This window comes from Dendrobates tinctorius, unplaced genomic scaffold (genome assembly GCF_039654945.1).
Source record: "Dendrobates tinctorius isolate UK_male_01 unplaced genomic scaffold, ASM3965494v1 ptg000086l, whole genome shotgun sequence".
NCBI lineage: Eukaryota > Metazoa > Chordata > Amphibia > Anura > Dendrobatidae > Dendrobates > Dendrobates tinctorius.
The window spans coordinates 49,217,393-49,240,454 of NW_027361754.1; the positions used below are offsets into that span (position 1 = coordinate 49,217,393).

Genomic DNA, 23,062 nt, shown 5'->3' on the forward strand with positions numbered 1-23,062 from the left:
CGCTGCTGCGTGTCACATGTAGCGAGATCGCAGGCGAGATCGCTGTTGCGTCACAAAATCGGTGATGCATTAGCAATCTCGCAAGCGATCTCACTATGTGAGACGGGAGCTTTAGGATAGGTCATATAGATCATATTATTGGGGGTGTGACACCTGGCACTGTACCGATCAGCTGTTCCCAGTGACGACAGCATCCAGATGTGCTCAGTTGCAGAACAGCACAGCTCTGCCAACTGCATAGTGGCTGCAGCAGGGCACTGCATATCTATCACTAATCATTCATATAGTGGCAGATGTGAAGTACCTGTCCGTGGCCACTATACAGTTGGCGGAGCTGTGCTGTGCAGCTAAACAATTAATCACATCCGTTTGCTGGCAGCACCAAGAACAGGTACCAGGTGTTGCACCCCCACTGATATGACCAGCGTCGGACTGGCCCACCGGAGAACCGGTGGATTCTCCGGTGGGCCCTGGCATCTGGTGGGCCCTGGCACCTGCAGGCATACAGGGCCAGCAGTTGCCTAGGGCCCCCGCTGCTCCAGGGGCCCCCAGCCAGTGGTGTGTCGCACACCATGCAGCTGCTATGGGGGCCCCTGCCAGCGGAGCAGCAGCCGGTGTCAGGAGGCAGGAGCCCCTGTCCCCGCTGCTAAAGAGAAATGAATATTCACGGCGAAGCAGTGAATATCATTTCAGGTCTCCACACCCCCAGAGGCCCCGCCCCCAGCCCAGTAAACTGCTCTGCATCAGGGCCGGCGCCGCCCTCAGTCCCCTCTGCTCCTGACTCACAGCCAGTGCGCGATGACGTCACTACATCGCGCACCCGCTGTGTGTCTGGCAGAGGGGGCAGCTCCTGACACTGAAGCCGGGATCAGCGTGGGAGCGAGGAGGAGAGGTGAGTATTGTGTTTTGTTTTGTTTTTTTTATATCTCTCTCTCTCTCTATCTATCTATCTATCTATCTATCTCTATATCTCTATCTCTCTCTCTCTATCTCTCTTATATCTATCTTTCTATCTCTATCTATTATCTATATCTATCTATTTCTATATCTATCTCTATCTATCGCTCTATCTTTATATCTATCTTTCTATCTCTACATCTATCTCTATATCTCTATATCTATCTATCTCTATATCTTTCTATATATATCTCTATATCTATCTATCTATCTATTATGTCTATCTATCTCTATATCTATCTATCTTACTCTATCTATCTCTATATCTATTATCTCTATATTTATTATCTATCTAGCTACCATCTATATCTATCTATCTTTATCTATATATATATATATATCTCTATCTAATATCTATATCTATCTATCTCTATACCTATCTATCTATTTATCTATCTATCCGTTATCTATCTCTATATCTCTCGCTATCTATCGCTCTATCTCTATATCTATCTCTATATCTATATATCTATATCTATATATCTATCTCTATATCTATTTCTCTCTATATCTATCTCTATATCTCTCTCTATAGCTATCTATCTATATATCTCTATCTATCTCTATATCTATCTCTCTGTATATCTATCTATCGCTCTATCTTTCTATCTCTATATCTATATATCTATCTTTCTCTATCTATTTATCTCTATATCTTTTCTCTGTAGCTATCTCTCTCTATATCTATATCTATCTCTATATATATATATCTATTATCTCTATATCTATATCTATTTCTCTCTATATCTCTCTATATCTATCTATCTATTTATCTCTCTCTCTATATCTATCTCTCTGTATATCTATCTATCTTTCTATCTCTATATCTATCTCTATATCTATCTATCTATCTATCTATCTATTTATCTCTATCTATTATCTATATCTATCTCTATCTATCGCTCTATCTCTACATCTATCTTTCTATCTATCTCTATATCTATCTATATCTATATCTATCTATTATGTCTATCTATCTAGCTATCTCTATTATCTATATCTACCTATCTCTATATCTTTCTATCTTACTCTATCTTTATATCTATCTGTTATCTCTATATTTATTATCTATCTTTATCTATCTATCTCTATCTATTATCTATATCTATATCTATCTCTCTATCTCTCTCTATATCTATCTCTCTCTCTATCTACCGCTCTCTCTATCTCTATCTATCTCTATATCTATCTATTATCTCTATATCTATCTATCTCTATATCTATATCTGTTTCTCTCAATATCTATCTCTATATCTCTCTCTCTATAGCTATCTATATATTATCTCTATATCTATCTATCTATATATTATCTCTATATCTATCTATCTCTATATCTATCTATCTCTCTATCTATCTATCTCTATATCTATCTGTTATCTCTATATCCATATCTATATCTATCTATCTATCTCTATATCTATCTATCTCTATATCTATCTTTCTATCTAACACTATATCTCTATATCTATCTCTATATCTCATTATCTATCTATCTCTGTCTCTCTCTCTTTATCTATCTATTGATCTATCCATCTATCTCTATATCTATCTATTACATCTATCTATTATCTCTATTATCTATATCTATCTATCTATCTAGCTATCTCTATCTATCTCTATATCTCTCTCTATATCTATCTATCTTTCTAACTCTATCTGTCTATCTCTATACATATCTCTATATCTAGCTATTATCTCTATATCTATCGCTATATCTATCTTTCTATATCTATCTGTCTCTATATCTATCTCTATATCTATCTATCTATCTATCTATCTATCTCTATCTATTATCTCTCTATCTCTATATATATCTCTATATATATTTTTATTTATAGCCATCTATCTATATATATTTATCTCTATATCTATCTATATATGTCTATATTATTATTATTATTATTATTATTATTATTATTATTATTATTATTATATCTGTATATCTCTATCTATTATCTATCTCTATCTATATATCTATCTCTCTATATCTTTCTATCTATAGCTATGTATCTCTATATCTATCTATCTATCCATTATCTATTTTCTATCTATCTCTATATCTATCTACCTATCGATCTATCTATCTATATTTCTTTCTATATCTATCTTTATATCTATCTCTATCTATCTCTATCTCTATGAATCTTTCTATCTATATCTATCCATTATCTACTTTCTATCCATTATCTACTATCTATCTCTATATCTATCTATTTCTACATCTATCTTTCTATCTATATCTATCTAACTCTATATCTATATAGCATTATACCCTATGAGGGGGTGCATTATTCCCTATGAGGGGGGCAGTATTATACCCTATGAGGAGGCAGCATTATAACCTATGAGGAGGGCAGCATTATTCCCTATGAGGGGGGTAGTATTATACCCTATGAGGAGGCAGCATTATACCTTATGAGGAGGGCAGCATTATTCCCTATGAGGGGGGCAGTATTATACCCTATGAGGAGGCAGCATTATACCCTATGAGGGGGTGCATTATTCCCTATGAGGGGGGCAGTATTATACCCTATGAGGGGGCAGCATTATACCCTATGAGGAGGCAGCATTATTCCCTATGAGGGGGGCAGTATTATACCCTATGAGGAGGCAGCATTATACCCTACGAGGAGGGCAGCATTATTCCCTATGACGGGGTGCATTATTCCCTATGAGGGGGGCAGTATTATACCCTATGAGGGGGCAGCATTATACCCTATGAGGAGGCAGCATTATTCCCTATGAGGGGGGCAGTATTATACCCTATGAGGAGGCAGCATTATACCCTATGAGGAGGGCAGCATTATTCCCTATGACGGGGTGCATTATTCCCTATGACGGGGTGCATTATTCCCTATGAGGGGGGCAGTATTATACCCTATGAGGGGGGCAGTATTATACCCTATGAGGAGGCAGCATTATACCTTATGAGGAGGGCAGCATTATTCCCTATGAGGGGGGCAGTATTATACCCTATGAGGAGGCAGCATTATACCCTATGAGGGGGTGCATTATTCCCTATGAGGGGGGCAGTATTATACCCTATGAGGGGGCAGCATTATACCCTATGAGGAGGCAGCATTATTCCGTATGAGGGGGGCAGTATTATACCCTATGAGGAGGCAGCATTATACCCTACGAGGAGGGCAGCATTATACCCTATGAGGGGGTGCATTATTCCCTATGAGGGGGCAGCATTATACCCTATGAGGAGGCAGCATTATTCCCTATGAGGGGGGCAGTATTATACCCTATGAGGAGGCAGCATTATACCCTATGAGGAGGGCAGCATTATTCCCTATGACGGGGTGCATTATTCCCTATGACGGGGTGCATTATTCCCTATGAGGGGGGCAGTATTATACCCTATGAGGGGGGCAGTATTATACCCTATGAGGGGGCAGCATTATACCCTATGAGGAGGGCAGTATTATACCCTATGAGGGGGTGCATTATACCCTATGAGGGGGGCAGTATTATACCCTATGAGGGGGGCAGTATTATACCCTATGAGGGGGGCAGTATTATACCCTATGAGGGGGGCAGTATTATACCCTATGAGGGGGTGCATTATACCCTATGAGGGGGTGCATTATTATATTCTATGAGGGGTCTACATTATATTCTATGAGGGGGCTGCTTTATATTCTATGAGGGGGCTACCCCAACTCCTGCTACATAATTAAGACATGTACAACCTTATATTATACCCGGATATTAGCGTGTTTTACCGCACAATTGGTGGTCTGGTATTTAACTCTATGCAGCTACATAGTGGGCCCCAAGAATGATTTTCTCTGGTGGGCCCAAGGTGTTCCAGTCCGACGCTGGATATGACATTGGTAACCAATTCTAAGGACAGGTCATAAACATAAAAGTAGTGGACAGCCTCTTTAAAGTATAACTGTCCGTTTCGTAGAAATCCTGTAGAAAAGCATGGTTATGCTGCCCTCTTCCCCTACAAGATAAAACTGTTTTTGGTGCACATAGAAGTCTAATATGTCCCCATTCTCAGTAACTTGCCATCAACTTTTTTTTTTTTTTTTTTTTTTTTTAATTTAGGTTCCCTTTTATCAGCATCATGTCAGCACTTTAGGCACTGGAACTTCCTTTACCCTTACTTTCATCGCTCCTATCATTGTCCAATGCCGTGAACTCAAGTCCCACCTCTATCTCTTATGTCCAGGTCCAGATAGACAGAGAACCCCCCCCCCGGGCCTCTTCCAGGAGATTGGCAGGGATGTATTTCTATTCTTTAATTACAAGTCATTTTTCTGTATTTTTTTGTAGACCGTTGAGCAGATTCTTCCTTTCAGACGTCGGCACCAAAAACACCTGGATCCGATCTGGAACAGACACCACGTGGAGAGAGTGGAGATTGTAATGAAGGAAACTGTCGATGCAAAAGGTTTTTCTATTCATTTGTCTTGATTTAGAAAACGACTTATGGAAGTTTTGAGCGTCAGAGGTTTTTAACCCAATGGGTAGTCCGAATTGGTGGTATAATTGACCGGACAGACCAGTAAAGAGATTTTCCGGGAATAGAAACAGTGCCACTCTTGTCCATGGGCTGTATGTGGTATAGCAGTTCAATCCTAGTCATAGTCAGCAATACCAGACACAACTTTCTGCTAGCAATAAATGAATGAATGAACTGTACAATTAAAGACCATTGAGCAAGTTCTACGCACAAATGAAAGGCGACGGAATACAGACAAGTCAATTGGTGCTCATCTATTGCATCGTTCACACTGTATGGATCCCTAATACAGCGAGTGTTATCGGCAGCACGTCCCTTATGCTGCCGACAACGATACTGTAGTGACTCGCAAGAATGATCCAATCAGTGGTTTTGTTCATTTATACTGGCCTATGATTGGAAACAGGAATTTTGCTGAACTCTCTTTTGCCGATTGTCAGGTTAACTAAAAATTGTTTTGCGTTTTATTGCACTTTTCTAAGATCAGTTATCTTAAAGTGGTGTTCAAGTGTCACAAAACTGCTGCCCCGCCTGCAGTTTGTTACCAAAAAAAAAGAGCTTTACTCACCCTCCAATGGTCCAGTGCTGCTCCTGGTGTCTGTTATTGTCTGCAATGCTGACGTTACATTGACAGCGCTGCAGCCAATCGCTGAGCTCAGCGGCTCTACTACAGTTGCTGGCGTGAGTTGCTGGGCTTATCCGGTGTCGACATGATGTCAGCGCTGCAGACAACAACGGACAGCAGAAGCAGTGGTGAAAACAGTGTAGGTCCTAGGGAGGGTGAGTAAAGCAGAGGTTTTTCTCCTTCGTCTCATTGGGGGACACAGAGACTGTGGGTGTGTGCTTCTGCCGTCTGGAGGCCGACACTAAGTGTACAAAAAAAGAGTTAGCTCCTCCTCCGCCGCATACACCCTCGCCCCTAGGCCGGGCGTAACTCAGTTTTTGCTTAGTGTCTGATGGAGGCACACGCAGTCTGGAGTTCCAGACTAGATTTTTTTTTTTTTTTTTTCTCCCTTTTTTTCTATGAAGATAAGATAGGGGCGACGGATCCTATAGAGAGGATCCGATCTCCCCAAATCACCAACGGGCGACCACGTGTGAGTAACCCTCCACGTGTCCTCTCCCGCACCGAGGGACACATCTGGGACTTTTTTCCAGACATCTATTTTTTTATCGAAAGAGGGGCAACGCGTCCTGATTAGAGGACTCGGTTTCCCCACAACTTCATCAGGCGCGTGTGAGCAGAACCAGTGGTCAGCCTCCACGTTGTTCCTCTCCTACAGCAGCAGTGTATGGAGGCCCCGTCCACCCCTTGGTTGTGAGTCCAGGGGGCTGAATCGGAGGCGCAGGTGAGAGCGGGAGCGGGGGTTCCGGTATAGGGGGAAGAGGCCGCGAGTAAAACCGACAGAGCCCCCACCCCACCCCACCCCACCCCACCCCCCCCCACGGGCAGGGTCGGCTCGGATGGTCCTGCTCACCTTTTAACATATGGGGGATCCGCCCCTGGAGCGCACCGCAAGTTGGCGTGGCACCCGGGCTCCGCACGCCGCGTGTATCGGAGCGCGGCCGGAGGCCCGCCGGCGGTCGCGGCCCCGCTGCAATCGCGCGAGTCGCGCGCCGACTTCCGGTGGTAGCCGGAAGTCCCGCCCGCTGACTTCCGGTGGTAGCCGGAAGTCCCGCCCGCTGACGCGGCGGTGGCGGCGGAGACGCGCGATATAGGTTCCGGAGAGACTTCCGCCCTAACTCCTCGCTTCCACGCAGGGGTACTGCAGACAGGAGCCGGTGGGTGAGTGTATCTCCGTTTGGAGAACCACGCTGCTTGTCAGGGAAGAGGTTACCCTCCTCCTTCTCCTTCTACTCTGCCTTCAGCCTGTGCAAGTATGTCTGCCAAAGGGAAAGCTCACTCTTTCCTTTACGCGGTTTGCGTGTCCTGTGGGGTCAGGCTGCCAAAGGCACAGGCGGGTAAATATTGTGAAGCCTGTGAGTCGGAGCGCGCCCAGGAGCCCCCCACTGTTTCTGAACCCAGGGGTCAGGACCCCCCGGAATGGGCGGTGTCCTTATCGCAGTCTATGCTGTCCCTTACAAGGGCAATTGAATCCCTTCAGGCCCCGGGCAGGAGCAGGGAGGGGGGTCTGCCGGCGGAAGAGAGCTCGTCCTCGTCTCAGGACCCTCCAACCATTAGAGGTCGCTCCAGTACCAGGCAAGCTCATATCAAGAGGGTTCGTTCCCCGTCAGCCGGACCCTCCGGGGCTTCGGCGGCGGGTATTAGGGCAACCCGTTCCCCGTCACTGAGCTCTGGGAGCGATCAGGATGAAGGAGAGGAGGAAGAGGCCTGGAATCTAGAAAGTCTGGGGTTCCAGGATTCGGTGGACAGTCTCATTGAGGCAGTCAACCAGACATTAGAGATCGAGGACGATGTGCCCACAGCCTCAGGTCACAAGGTCTCTTTTAAGAAATCCAGGCGACCACATAGAAGATTTGCCACGCATCCGGAGTTTGAGGAGTTAGTCCAGAAACATAGAGAGCACCCGGATAAGCGTTTTGCAATGCAAAAAGCGCTGCAGGCAAAGTATCCGTTTCCTCCTGAGCTCCATAAGGCTTGGGTAGAGTCGCCAGTAGTGGACCCTCCGGTATCCCGTTTAGCATCAAGATCGCTATTGTCGATACCCAGTGTTTCTTCTATAAAGGACCCAACTGATCGCCTCATGGACGGGCTTGCCCGCTCGGTATATGAGGCAGCAGGGTCGGCTCTGGCCCCCTCCTTTGCGGCGACTTGGGTGGCTAAGGCCATGGTTTCGTGGGGGGACGCTCTGTATAAGGCCCTCCAGGACAGGGATCTCCCCGCGGAGGTCTTAGAGGTGGCAAATCAGATGTCAGGAGCAAGTGACTATCTTGTCAGCGCCTCACTGGACGCGGCCGAGTGCTCGGCGGTGGCGGCGGCGAATGCGATCGCCATTAGGCGTGCATTATGGCTGAGACTGTGGAAAGCGGATTCTATCTCTAAAAAATCCTTAACCTCATTGCCGTTTCAGGGCAATCGACTGTTCGGTGAGAAGCTGGATAGGCTTATCTCAGAAGCCACAGGGGGGAAAAGTAGTTTCCTTCCGCAGCAGAGAAGTTGCCCGGCATTCAGGCAAACGCAAAGGCGTTTTCGTCCCTTTCGTAGCCCCTGGGGGGGGTCTTCGGCCAGGGCGTACTCCTCCGCAAACGATGGCCAGAGTAAGGAAAAACAAGTCTCTTACAGGGCCAATCCGCTGGGTAGAGGCCGAGGCCATTTACCCAGAGCGAAGGGGGCCAAGCCCCAAAAGCCTCCAGCTAAATGACTGGAGGCACTCCGTACCTACGGACGACAGAGTGGGCGGACGCCTACTAAGGTTCAGCCACGTTTGGGTCGCAGTGACACGCGACACTTGGGTGGCAGAACTTGTATCGTCCGGGTACAAGATAGAGTTTGTCGGACGGCCACCTCAGCGATTCTTCCGTTCGCGACTTTCCAAAACAGATTCGCAGGCGGAGAGTTTGTTACAGGCTGTAACATCGCTACAGCACAAAGGGGTCATCGCCCCAGTGCCGCAGGGCGAAGAGTCGCAGGGGTTTTACTCCAATCTTTTTTCGGTCCCCAAAAAAGACGGGACTGTGAGGCCGGTTCTGGATTTAAAGATCCTAAACAGATTCATCAGGGTCAGGCGATTCCGGATGGAATCCCTCCGCTCGGTCATTGCAGCCATGGATCCAGGGGAATTCCTGGCCTCAATCGACGTGCAGGATGCATACCTGCATATTCCGATATTCCCCCCACACCAGAGGTTCCTGCGATTTGCGATCGGAGGACGTCACTTCCAATTCGTGGCTCTGCCCTTCGGTCTGGCCACTGCCCCCAGAGTCTTTACAAAGATAATGGCGGTGGTTATGGCCATCCTGCATGCATGGGGCATAACGGTGTTACCTTACCTGGACGACCTTTTGGTAAAGGGGCCGTCGTTTCAGGAGTGCCAGGACAATGTCAGTATTACTCTGGATACCCTGGCCCGTCTGGGCTGGCTGATCAATTGGAGCAAGTCGTCTTTGGTTCCAGCCCAAAAAATCGTGTTCTTGGGCATGATTTTCGACACCTCCCGGGGGCTGGTGATCCTCCCTCAGGACAAGGCGCAAAAAATCAAGCAAGGGATACGGAACCTTCTACAGCCGGGCTCCAGATCCATCCGGTATGGCATGAGTGTTTTGGGCAGAATGGTGGCGGCGATAGAAGCAATCCCGTTTGCCCAGTTCCATCTCCGTCCGCTTCAGCATGCGCTCTTGACAGCATGGGACCGGAGGCTGCTGTCTCTCAGTCATCGGTGCAAGTTGTCTCCGCTGGTACGGAGTTCACTCCGGTGGTGGACTCGCGACTTGTCTCTGGTCCAGGGGAAACCCTTTCCCCCGGAACAATGGTTGGTGGTGACGACCGATGCAAGCCTGCAAGGTTGGGGAGCAGTTTTCCAGAGTCACATAGCCCAGGGGCGGTGGTCCGTTCAGGAGATAGTTCTCCCGATCAACATTCTGGAGATACGGGCAATACGATTGGCCCTTCAACATTTCCAGTGTTTCCTGAGACACCGGCCGGTGCGCATCCAGACGGACAATGCTACAGCAGTAGCATATGTCAACCATCAAGGGGGCACGCGCAGCCAGGCAGCCATGCGCGAGGTCGGACTGGTACTACGTTGGGCGGAGAAGAACCGCGTGGTAATTTCAGCGGTGCACATTCCAGGAGTCGAAAACTGGGCGGCAGATTTTCTCAGCCGACAGGGGGTCGCGGCAGGGGAATGGTCCCTGCACCCCGAGGTCTTTCAACAGATCTGCCAACGGTGGGGGACACCAGACGTGGACCTTATGGCATCCAGAGAGAATGCCAAAGTGCTAAGGTTTGTCGCTCGATCCCTCGATCCGCAGGCAATCGCAGCAGACGCGCTGGTGCTCCCGTGGAGCCAGTTTCGTCTCCCGTACTTGTTCCCCCCGCTGCCGCTGCTTCCAAGAGTTATCAGGAAAATAAGGAGAGAGAAGGTTCCAGCAATTCTGCTGGCCCCAGACTGGCCCCGGCGGGCCTGGTACGCAGATCTGGTCCAACTAGTGGTGGACGTACCCTGGCGTCTTCCAGATCGGCCGGACTTACTGTCCCAAGGGCCGATCTGCCACCCGAACTTAGGGGCCCTGTGTTTGACGGCGTGGCCATTGAATCTTGGCTGTTAACACAGGCAGGATTCAGACGCGATGTGGCGGCCACGATGGTGAGTGCCCGAAAGCCTTCCTCGGCGAGGGTGTATCATCGAACTTGGGAAGTTTTCTTCCGTTGGTGTAGGGATCGTGAAGTGGCTCTTCTGGTTTTTTCGATCCCCAACGTACTGGCTTTTCTACAGGCAGGGCTGGACGCAGGATTGGCCCCGAGTTCCCTCAGAACGCAAATATCGGCCCTGTCGGTACTTTTCCAACGAAAAGTCGCTTCCGTATGGCCGGTTAGGACGTTTATGCAGGGGGTCGCACATTTAGTACCCCCCTATAAGGCGCCGACGGAATCATGGGACCTGAACTTGGTGCTCAGAGCCCTTCAGGAGGCCCCTTTCGAACCATTGCAAGAGGTCTCCTTACCTTACCTGTCCAGAAAGGTAGTTTTTCTAGTAGCCATAACGTCTATTAGGCGGGTTTCGGAATTGGCGGCCTTATCTTGTAAACCACCGTTCCTAACCTTTTATAAGGATAAGGTAGTTTTAAGGCCAGCTCCCCCCTTCTTGCCGAAGGTTGTGTCTGCATTTCATATCAACGAAGACATCGTCTTACCCTCGTTTTGCCCGGCACCGGTGCACAGGGTAGAGAGGGCCTTGCACACCCTGGATCTGGTAAGAGCTCTTAGGAGGTATGTGGCAAGGACGGCGCCATTCCGCCAGACAGACGCTCTATTCGTGGTTCCAGAGGGACGGCGGAAGGGGCTCACTGCGTCCAGAGCGACTTTGGCCAGATGGGTTCGCCTGACGGTCCAAGAAGCTTATCAAATCAGTGGCACGCCGGTTCCGGCAGGGATCAAGGCTCACTCGGCACGGGCAGTGGGTGCCTCATGGGCACTACGACACCAGGCTTCAGCGGAGCAGGTATGCAAAGCAGCTACCTGGTCCAGTTTACATACGTTTGTCAAACATTATAACGTACATACCCAGGCATCCTCGGATGCAAGCCTGGGAAGAAAGATTCTCCAGGCAGCAGTTGCGCACCTCTAATCAGGGGCGCAAATTAGCGGGGATTGGGTGAGCTAAGATCCCGCCCAGAGGACTGCTTTAGGACGTCCCACAGTCTCTGTGTCCCCCAATGAGACGAAGGAGAAACATGGATTTTTGTGAGTACTCACCGTAAAATCCTTTTCTCCGAGACGCTCATTGGGGGACACAGCACCCACCCTATCAGCCAGTTGGCATTTACTTATTTTGAGTTTTACAAATCCTTGTACAAGGTTTAGGGTGGCCCCCTTTTTCAGACATATAGTTTCTTGCCTGAGTTTAAGGCGCGTTTCTCCTACTGCTTATGCACTAAACTGAGTTACGCCCGGCCTAGGGGCGAGGGTGTATGCGGCGGAGGAGGAGCTAACTCTTTTTTTGTACACTTAGTGTCGGCCTCCAGACGGCAGAAGCACACACCCACAGTCTCTGTGTCCCCCAATGAGCGTCTCGGAGAAAAGGATTTTACGGTGAGTACTCACAAAAATCCATGTTTTTGTAAAAAAAAAAAATTTACCCTATGAATGGGGTATTTCTGAAACCGGAACTTTTTTTTTCTTCACAAAATAATGCACTATAGACTAGAACATAGTGTAATTTGCCGACGTGCGCCCCATCTCAATTCTGGGGGTCAACACTAATTTTACGCCCTGAGCCAGGTGGACTGTGTGAGAGCACATGTTGGTGACATGTGTAGAACATGTGGGGTTCAGAACATATAAAAGTTGCCTAATTGCCGGTCATCCTTAGGGCGGTGCAGAGCAGCAAAATATGGATGCAGTAGAGTGGATACAGCCGATGCATCGCTATGTGAAACGTAGAACCTCTCTATTGTTCGGTCTCAGGAGTTGTTTCTTTCCATGACTTCAGTGCCATGATTCCTGGTGATAAAATCCCTAATTCTCTCTCCTCGGTGCTCCACAGGCCGCACCAGCTTTTATGAAGAATACGGCGTCATACGGGACGTTATCCAGAACCATTTGACGGAAATCTTGACCTCGCTGGCGATGGAAGTTCCTGGTAACCTCAGTAATTTCGATGATGTCCTGAGAGCGAAGTTGGAATTACTGGACTCCCTTCAGTCTCCGGAGCACAACAGCGCCGTCATTGGTCAGTATCAAAACTACCTGCCACAGGTGAGAGAGGAGATGGAGAAGAACCCAAGTTTTTTTACCAACACGCAGACGTTTGCAGGTGAGTGGCTTTTTCAAAACTCTTCTTTGCTGGTCAAATAAAAGTTACCTTATGTAAGCATACGTTTACACCGCACCACAAACGGATACATGAGTTGCAGTATAAAGGCCAAAATCATAGGCTAATTACCGAAAAAAAAGGACCCCGTAGTTATTGCCACTTTTGACACACAAGTGCTGTGGCCGTGATCACTTGGTCAGTAGCGGTTCTCGCTCTTCAACTTTTCAGCACATTATCTATGCTAAAGTAAGATTTGCTCCATGCTGCCAGAACCAGACTCACATCCACCTTCTTTGCCTCAGCTGGTTGCTCCAAAATTGTGCGACTTTTCACAGTGATTTATGCCAGATTTCTGCTATAAACATGAATGAGGGCATGAGTCTTTTTGCTGAGTTTTTGGAGCAGAAACCAAGCGAGGAGGATTTGGAGAGTATCCATTTAGTTTCTGCACCAAAAAGCTCAGTGTGAACATAGCCTTTAATTTTGGAAGAGGGGTTTGTTTGTTTTGTTTTTTATACCCCTGCGTCGAACGTTTTTTTACATTCTTTCGATTGGACAGTTTATTAGTTTGGAGCGGCTTCCATCAGGATCTGCTTCAAAAAAGGGACATTTGCTTTTTGTTTTTTTTGTTTTTTTCTTTCTCTAGGCATGTTTCAAAGCCACTTCAGAATTAAAAAAAAAAAAAAAAAAAAAAACTCAGAAAAAAATTCATATAAACAACAAAGAGGATTTCTATTCGAAATGAATAGAAAAAGTTTTCCAAACTTTTTTTTTAGGCTCTGTGCACGTGGCATCTTTTAAAGGAAAAGCTTTTAACAGGCACTTCTGGAAAATGCCGGCAACAGTTTCCTGAAGTGAGTTTTGTCATTATTCTTGCGGTGGCTCCACTGCAGATGTCTTTACACTGGGAAGGCGCCATGTGCATGGAGCCTTTAGAGGTTTTTCAAGAGGATTTTGGAGCAGATAAGGTCCAAAAAACTTTGTTTGAACTTAGTCTTAAGGCCCCGTCACACACAGCGATCTCGCTAGCGAGATCGCTGATTTTGTGACGCGACAGCGAGATCGCTGTGTGTGACGGGGATCAGCGACCACCCCCCCCCGGGCGGGTATCGCTGATCATTCTTGATCGGCCTGGTCCATTTTTCGATCACTGGTCTCCCGCTGGCCAGCACACATCGCTCCATGTGTCAGCGAGAGATCAGCGACGCTGGTTTCCAAGGTAAACCGCGGGTATCCAGGAGTCGCGCGGCTCTTAAATACCCGATGTTTACCTTGGAAACCAGCGTGTAAGCCGCTTTCCAAGGTAAACAGCGGGTGTCCAAGAGCTGCAGCTCCTGGATACCCGATGTTTACATTAGAAACCAGCGTCGCTGGTCCTGATCGCTGGAGGGGCTGTCTTATGACAGCTCACCAGCGATCAGCCTAACGATGTCCCAGCGATCCCATCATGTCGGATCATTGGTGGGATCGCTGGGACATCGTTGTGTAACGGGGCCTTTATTCTTGTCAGTGTAGTGTGTCCCTTCATCGCCTAACACTGATTACACCTCTACTAGTCCTATTGAGAAGGGGAATAGTTATTCTTGATAATCAATTTATTCAAATATTTCCAGAAATAAGGCGGTATAAATCAGAGCGAGATCAGAACACAGTGCATGGACCGGCCGGTGGCTCTACTGACCAAGCGTCACAACTTCATGTATTTATATGCGGCTGTCACCCTCAGATCGGGAGATCCACTGGTCGGCCCGTGCACTGCGTTCCAACTTCATCCTAAGAGTCCAAGTACTAGAAAAAAAAAGAAAACTCCTATATTTAATTTGGAATGTAGGTGCAGTGAAACATCTCTAAAAGGCCACCTCTTTGAGAAGAAATCCCTTATACTGACCACATTTTTATTCTACCATATATTATGCATAATCCCCTTCTTGGAAAAGCCCCCTCCCAGTAGACTATTTTTTTTATTGCAATTTTTCTTGGTTGTCTCAAAGAGGTCTCGCTGTTTTTCACTACTAGGGCTATGTGCACAGAGTTTTTCAAGGAGTTTTTAGCTCAGCAACTCTTCAAATCCTCCTCTAAACTTAAAAACCTTGAATTTCTGCTCTGAAAACTCTTCAAAAAGACTCCATGTGCACATGGCCTACAACAGACTTGTCTTGAGAGCGGACAGGTTTTTTTCACAGTCCTCCTTTGTTACATTTGTGTTTTGACTCTTCATTTCCATTTTGAAGGTGTCCTTATTTATATTGACAATGCTCGATGGGAAGGAGTCCCGTTTCTCCTGGTATCTGGCAAGGACTTGGATGAGAGGACATCTTATGTCAGAGTGGTCTTTAAAGATAATTCTTTTTGTGTCCATAAAGAATCGACGGAAGAAACTGTAAAAAGTTCATGTCAACCCAAACAGATCATCTTCCATATTGGAAATGGGGCCCTCAATTTTCCAGCTGTTCTAGTCTCACGGGGTCTTTTCAAGCCAAATCTTCCCCTAAGCCAATGGAAGGAAGCATTCGAACTCCCAAACATCTCATTTTTTGGCCAACTTATTTCCGATTATTATGTGTATCGTCCAATTCAAGAAAAAGATGCTTATACCGTGCTGATATCAAATATCTACCGTGGAAGAAAGGGCTCCTTCGTTACCACCAAGAACCTGCTAGCCTCTTGGAAGTTCTGGACTCGACTTCTGGAAACTGTGGACAATGAGACGCCCAGGATCTACCCAGGAGGAGCCGAAACCGGGACTTTTCTTGACTTTGTAATAGAACAGAGAGGTCTACGTTTTGTTATAAATGAGGACATAAAGGTTATGGGTATGGACCAAAACACAAATGCATTTGCTTCTGCCCAGTCCATCTTCCTAGGAAACACCATGGTGTCTAATTGGGCAGAGCCGCTCATACAGAAATTGGCACAAGACATCCAAACAGCCGCTGAAGAGGCCATCAAGAGCAAAGGAACTTTCCATTTGGCCCTTTCTGGAGGTTCCAGCCCTGTTGCTTTGTTTCAAAGGTTGTCTAAACACCATTACAGTTTTCCCTGGAAAAATACTCACTTGTGGATGGTTGACGAGAGGTGCGTGCCCTTCACGGACATAGACTCTAATTTTGGAAATCTTGAGAGGCATCTCCTACAGCGTGTGAGGGTCCCCTATGTGAATATACACCCTATGCCGGTGCACAGGAACCAGAGACTCTGTGCTGAGGAAGACAAGACCACCGAGGAGTATGCACAAGAAATATCTGCTCTCGTAAGCAATTCCAGCTTCGACCTGGTGCTTTTGGGCTTGGGTAATGATGGACACACAGCCTCTATCTTCCCTGGCTCCGATGATGGCATCACAGGTGATAAACTTGTGGTGTTCTCAGAAAGTCCACTAAAGCCTACAAACCGGATGAGCCTTAGCCTCCCACTCATTAATAAAGCCAAGAAAGTAGCCATCCTTGTACTGGGTAAAGGGAAGCATGATATTATAACCCTGATCAGCAGAACGGAGAGAAAACCCAAGAAATGGCCAATATTTGGCGTAAATCCAGCTTTTGGCAAGTTAGTCTGGTATATTGATTATGATGCTATGTTTAGATGAAATACCTTGATGATCTGATCCCCAAGTGCCTTATACATGGTCTCGGTTACAAGTCAGGGGGAACTTCCTTTCTGGTACTTGATTAATACACACCTGCCTTTTAATTCCCCATTCTCACACAACATTAGTGAGCACTGAAGCTTTTACAGACTTTTTTAATATACCTTTACATGACGGATGAATCCCTAGAATTAATTTTTTTTTTTTTTTTTTTCCTACCTTTAGTGGGGTTATGTAGCTTTTAAAAAGTATAACAGAACACTGCTCTAGAATATCACCTTTATGAGAAAGCGACCACTTTATCTGGATCAGATATCCATTGGGAAATCTTCAGTTCCACCATATGTTCTGCTTGAGTTCCATCTTCTTTGAGAAGACTTATATGACTTCTTATAAATGCAATTTTCTTTGGCCATCGCCAAGAGGTTTTATTGCATGCCATTCCGTCCATCTCCAATATTTGTCACATGCTGATATGTTTAGTGTTTTGAAAATGAGAGGTTTAGATGCTGTTTAACCCCCTTCCTGCTATCCACCATAAATATTGGGCACACAGGTAAGGAGCAGGCTCAGGAACTGAGCCTGCACTGTACACTTCAGGTACCAGCTGTATTAGGGCACCTGTCTCTAACAGCAGCGATCTACACTAGCTCTGATTGCTGCTGTTTAGCCACAGAAATAATACAGCATTTAAGTGGCGTCATCCGGTGTGGGCAAGTGTTTCGTTGCCCATTCTTCTTCCCCCATGACCTAATCACAGATTGTCTCCTTCACCTTTTCTTTGTACTCCTATGAAGCTATTTTTTTATACAAGCAGGTGCGAGTCCCTTAGGCCACAGTCACACCTTCAGTATTTGGTCAGTATTTTACTATTTTTTAAGCAAAAATCAGGAGTGGAACAAGCAGAAGAAAAGTATAATAAAAACACGTAAAATACTGACCAAATACTGTACGTGTGAACGTGACCTTTAGGGAGACTAAAAAAAAGAAAATGGTTAAAAATAAAAAAAACCTTAGAAAAATGTTTAAAATATCCCCCCCATACTATTTTGCAAAAAAGAAGAAATAAGGGATTTAAAAAAGTAACCATACTTGGTATCCCCACATTCACAAAAGTTCGGAAGTATCAAATTAATTAACCTGTATGGGGAGAAAAAGAAGTGGAGCGCTGGATTTGCTTTTTTGTTTTTTCTTGTCGCTGCACCTTTCCTAAAAATGCAATAAAAAATACAATGAAAATATCTTATGTAATCTAAAATGCTAACACTCACACATCTCCATAAATGGAAGAATAAAAAAAGTTACGACTCTGAAAAATGGTGAAACTATTGTAGATTTTTCAAAAGAGCTCTTTGAATAGGGGAGAATGTATTTTTATAAGAGGTTTCATATTGGGAATTTATTAAAAAGTTTGATATAGAAGTAGAATTTTGATGATTCTATTGATATATCCTGTCTTTCATGTTTGGAAGTTGTTTCTCGAACACAAAAATATTCGAACATTTTTACTTCACCTCTAGAATTAATGAGCAAAAAAAAAAAAATAAGCTAATTGGCCCCCCGAAAAATGTGTGACCCTATTCTAAACTGAAAAAAACGTTATTAATTATATGTCATTGTAGCTGGATTCAAGTATACAGGGATACGTTCTACAAGGATGTCCAGAAATCCGCAAGAAAAAGGCAAGGGGGGGGCGATTCGGGTAATACGACGACCAAGACCCTAATCTAGCAACTAAAAATGGAGATAAAGAGCATCTCCAGTGAAGAAACAAACCTTGTGCTGCAGTCGTATCCATTTTTTTACATTTGGGCCAGAGATGTTGAAACGGTAGTTACTACTTTTGGAAAATATGCAGATTTTTTCTTCTGTGCATTATCTTTTCCAGCAACTGGTGTGACCTCAGCCGACTTCCCACTAAATTTGCTACAGATCTGTGATAAAACAGATTTACGGTATCTTAGGTTTAACTGTTCTTTGCCACTGAATGGCCTCGTACATGTGTTCCTTTGAATGTTAATTTGAAATGGACCACTGAATGTTTCTGAATGACTACTGACTATCTGGGATATTATGTAAACTGTCAATGGTACAATTAACTTAAAGGGAATATGTCATTAGATAATGACCTAGTATTCAAATCAAGTTTTTATGTTAAGTAAATTTAGTTTTTGTTTTATTCGTTTCAATATTCTATAGAAAATATAGAAAAATAATTGTCAGTTTCCACAATGGCCACTAAGTCTAATATTAGATTTATACTTCCTGCTTGGTACAGAATACTTTTCAGCTGTCTCATTATTATCACAGACTGGATTATAATGAGTCACCACTCCTACATACAGTTCTTAACGCAGGATCCATAACTGACAAAAGGAGACGTCACATCTCACCTCCTCCTCCTGTACAATGACTGATAACACCTCTATATGCAATAGATAACATAGGATCCATCATTCACAATATATTATGTCACAGCTCACCTCCTCCTCCTGTACAATGACTGATAACACCTCTATATGCAATAGATAACATAGGATCCATCATTCACAATATATTATGTCACAGCTCACCTCCTCCTCCTGTACAATGACTGATAAAACCTCTATATACAGTAGATAACATAGGATCCATCATTCGCAATAGGTGACGTCACAGCTCACCTCCTCCTGTACAATGACTGATAAAACCTCTATATACAGTAGATAACATAGGATCCATCATTCACAATAGGTGATGTCACAGTTCACCTCCTCCTGTACAATGACTGATAAAACCTCTATATACAGTAGATCAGTAGATAACATAGGATCCATCATTCACAATAGGTGATGTCACAGCTCACATCCTCCTGTACAATGACTGATAACGCCTCTATTTACAGTAGATAATAGAGAATCCACCATTCACAATAGGTTTTGTCACAGCTCACCTCATCCTGTACAATGTCTGATAACACCTCTGTATACAGTAGATAACACAGGAGTCACCATTCACAATAGGAGACATCACAGCTCACCTCCTCCCCCTCCTGTACAACATGCTCAGACTGGAAGCTCAGCAGTTGTTCTACAAAAAGACAAAGCCTGAGCCGCTCTACTGCTGCTAATATCCATGTACCAGACAGGAAATAGAAGTCTAATATTAATCCTAGTGCCAAGTGTGCAAATTGCAAGATTTAGTTTTATTATTTAAATTGTGATATGAAAAAACATTATCAAAATAAAAAAAATACATTTGAATATTTAAACTGTTTAAAGTATAGATTTTGTTTTTCTGTTTTTACACTTTCACGTTTTTTTTGCTGTCAGGAAGGAACTCTAACAAAAAGCTTGATTTGACAATGATGCCACGTTTTCATAGTATTTCCATCACAAACTTTCACTGAAATGTATTTGGCTTTGTGTTGTATTTTTTAATATTAATAAATAAGTAAAAATGTTTTACAGGAAAAAAAATGTGACACCATTTCTAACGTTTGTGTATTTTTCAAAAATAAATTGGATTTTTTTTTCCCCTCAACTTAAACTTGTGAATTTAATCTGTATTTGGAAGGATGTAATTATGTAACTGTGGTTTTTAAGGTTTGTGACAGCCTGCGCTGCTGTGACGCTAAAATCTGTGATCAGCTGCCAAGAGGGTGAGCCTGTCGCCTCATTGACCTCCAGATTTGTCTTTTTGAAATACTCTTTGGGGGACGTTTTTTTTCCTACTTCAATTTATTTATTTGGGGCTAAAAATAATTGTTCCAATTGGGTTTTATAGCCTCTATGTTTCCTCGCACATTCAACTTTGAATGGATCTGTGGTCATAAATCAGCTGCAAGGGCTCATAAAAAGATAGATAAGAATTATAAACTCTACCATCATACTCACTGATGGATTCTCAGCTAACTCATTCTGCAGCCAATATTAGACAATGTTATACAGAGGCTATAAAAATGGTGGAAACATAATTTTTTTTTCTAGCCCCAAATGCTTGCATTTAAGTAAAACAAAAAAACTGGCTCCAACGGCATACAACCCATTTAAGCCCTTAAGCAAGGCTTTTTAAAGGGATATTCCGAGCGGGTTGCACTTTGCTATTTGCATAAATGTCAGTCACCTCTATGGAAGTTGCGGAAACAGCATAACGTAGTCCATTATGCCATTTTGATATTAGCTAGCACCGTCCTTTACATTACTATCTTAGCCATTTATTATCTCTTTAAGATGAATGTTGACATGGCAATACTGCATGATTAAAGGTTTTGAGACACCGAAAAAACACACAGTACGACAAACGTGCTTCGTATACATTTTTTGCAAAAAACTTATCAACTAAATACCCTGTTTTTGTTATCATCTTTTACTAGCACTTGCTGCTTACTGTTACTTATATTTTGCACGTTTGTCATACTGTGTGTTTTTTCTGTGTCTCAGTCTTTGGGTGGTATGAACATTGCCTTACTGACCTGTTCATTTTTGTGCATGTCCCATGTGTTTTTAATGATGAAAGGTTTTGTCCGGCATTAAGGCTACAAGTCTGCAGCTGGCATTGGAGAATCCTCACAGCGTGTGGTGTGAGCTTTTCCATTTCTGCAGTAACATAGAGTGACTTCAGCCTTGTAGTTTAAGACCAGACAACCCCTTTAAATCCCTATTATGGAAACAGGTTTCAATTATTTAACCCCCAGAGGTATTTTCATTTTTCGCTCCCCTTCTTCCCAGAGCCATAACTTTTTTATTTTTCCGTCAATATGGCCAAGTGAGGGCTTATTTTTTGCTGGACGAGTTGTACTTTTGAATGACACAATTGGTTTTAGCATGTCGTGTACTAGAAAACGGGAAAAAAATTCCAAGTGCTGTGAAATTGCAAAAAAAGTGCAATCTCACACATGGTTTTTGTTTGGCTTTTTTGCTAGGATCACTAAATGCTAAAACTGACCTGCCATTATGATTCTCCAGGTCATTATGAGTTCATAGACACCAAGCATGTCTAGGTTCTTTTTTATCTAAGTGGTGAAAAACAAATTCCAAACTTTGAAAAAAAAAAAAAAAAAAAAAAATTGCGCCCTTTTCCGATACCCGTTACTTCTCCATTTTTTGTGATCTCGGGTTGGGTTAGGGCTTATTTTTTTCCGTGCTGAGCTGCCATTTTTAATGATATCATTTTGGTGCAGATATGATCTTTTGATCACCCGTTATTGCATTTTAATGCAATGTGGCGACCAAAAAAACGTAATTCTGGCGTTTTGACTTCTTTTCTTTTTATGACGTTTAGCGTTCAGGTTAATCTTTTTTTTTTGTCGATCGGGCGATTCTGAACGCAGCGATGACAAACGTGTATGTTTGATTTTTTTTTTATTGTTTTATTTTGAATGGGGCGAAGGGGGGTGATTTGACTTTTTATATATTTTTAAAAACATTATTTTTTTTAACTTTTGGCATGCTTCAATAGTCTCCATGGGAGACTGGAAGCTGCCATAACCCGATCGGCGCTGTTACATATAGATGATCAGATCCCCTGTATGTAGCAGAATTACTCACTTGCTATGAGCACCGACCACTGGGCGGCGCTCACAGCAAGCCAGCAGTGAAAACCATAGAGGTCTCCAGGAGACCGCCGGTTGTCATGCCAACCTACCGCTGACCCGCAATCACGTGACGAGGGTCACCGGTGGGTGCGAATTTCTGTCGCGATTGCCGGAATTGCCTGTTAAATGCTGCTGTCTGCGTTTGACAGTGTCATTTAATGGGTTAATAGCCGCGGATGGATCGTGATTCCACCTGCAACTGTTTCGGGCACATCAGCTGTTCTAAACAGCTGCTATGTGTCGGGAAAGATGTGAGCTCACTGTCGGAGCACCCATCAAAGGGAGAGAGTACGGCATCAGCATATATGTACGCCCCGTGTCAGAAAGGGGTTAAACTATAACTGTTGCTTTAAATTTAATTTCATAAATCAATTCTCCTCCTGGATTGATCTTTCATTCTCCGATCATAGGTAAAATATGTATTCACTGAATACAGATTTTTCCATTATTGAGATGGGATCTCATGAGCACCAACTGTCATCTCCTCTGGATCTATCAATATAGTTTTGGTCAACCCATACAAAACTCATACACATACTTCCCTACTTAATCTACATGCGGCTTTATAGTAATACAGTAATAAGTTGAATTCATCTAAAATGGAAGTATTTTCTTTTAATGTCTATATCCAACATTGGACGCCTCCCCCTGTTTGGTGCAGGCTCTGGCGATGAGCACATACTTTTTCTGGCACATGATAGCTGATGTGATCAGCTGTCATGTGCCCCTAACAGCCGCAGGTGGAATCTTGATCCACCCGCGGCTGTTAACATGTTAAATGCCGCTGTCAAACTCTGACAGCGACATTTAACATGCACACACAGGAAGCGCATCATTAACACCGCCCATCGGCGCTCATGTCACTTGACCGCGAGTTGCCGATGGGTTGTCATTAGAGTTGAGCGACTTTGGTCAGATCGGGTTTCGTATAGGATGCAGTATAACCGCACGTACAAGAGCCAGCAGCGCTTGGGGCGGAGCTGTGTCCAAATCGATGCCAAGAGAGAACTTGGAGACATACCCTTAGG

General features: G+C 44.4%; 1 protein-coding gene across 8 annotated transcripts in view; it reads left to right on the forward strand.

Moving 5' to 3' along the window:
- H6PD (hexose-6-phosphate dehydrogenase/glucose 1-dehydrogenase) overlaps positions 1–19,981 on the forward strand; it is a 34,215-nt gene extending 14,234 nt beyond the window's left edge. For all 8 annotated transcript variants that reach the window (XM_073585369.1, XM_073585371.1, XM_073585372.1 and 5 more), the window contains exons 4-6: positions 5,248–5,365; positions 12,604–12,873; positions 15,105–19,981. In XM_073585369.1, the coding sequence (XP_073441470.1) occupies positions 5,248–5,365; positions 12,604–12,873; positions 15,105–16,459 (1,743 nt within the window). In that variant the 3' untranslated portion in view covers positions 16,460–19,981. The remainder of the gene's footprint in view (positions 1–5,247; positions 5,366–12,603; positions 12,874–15,104) is intronic.
- The last annotated feature ends 3,081 nt before the right edge of the window (positions 19,982–23,062 follow it).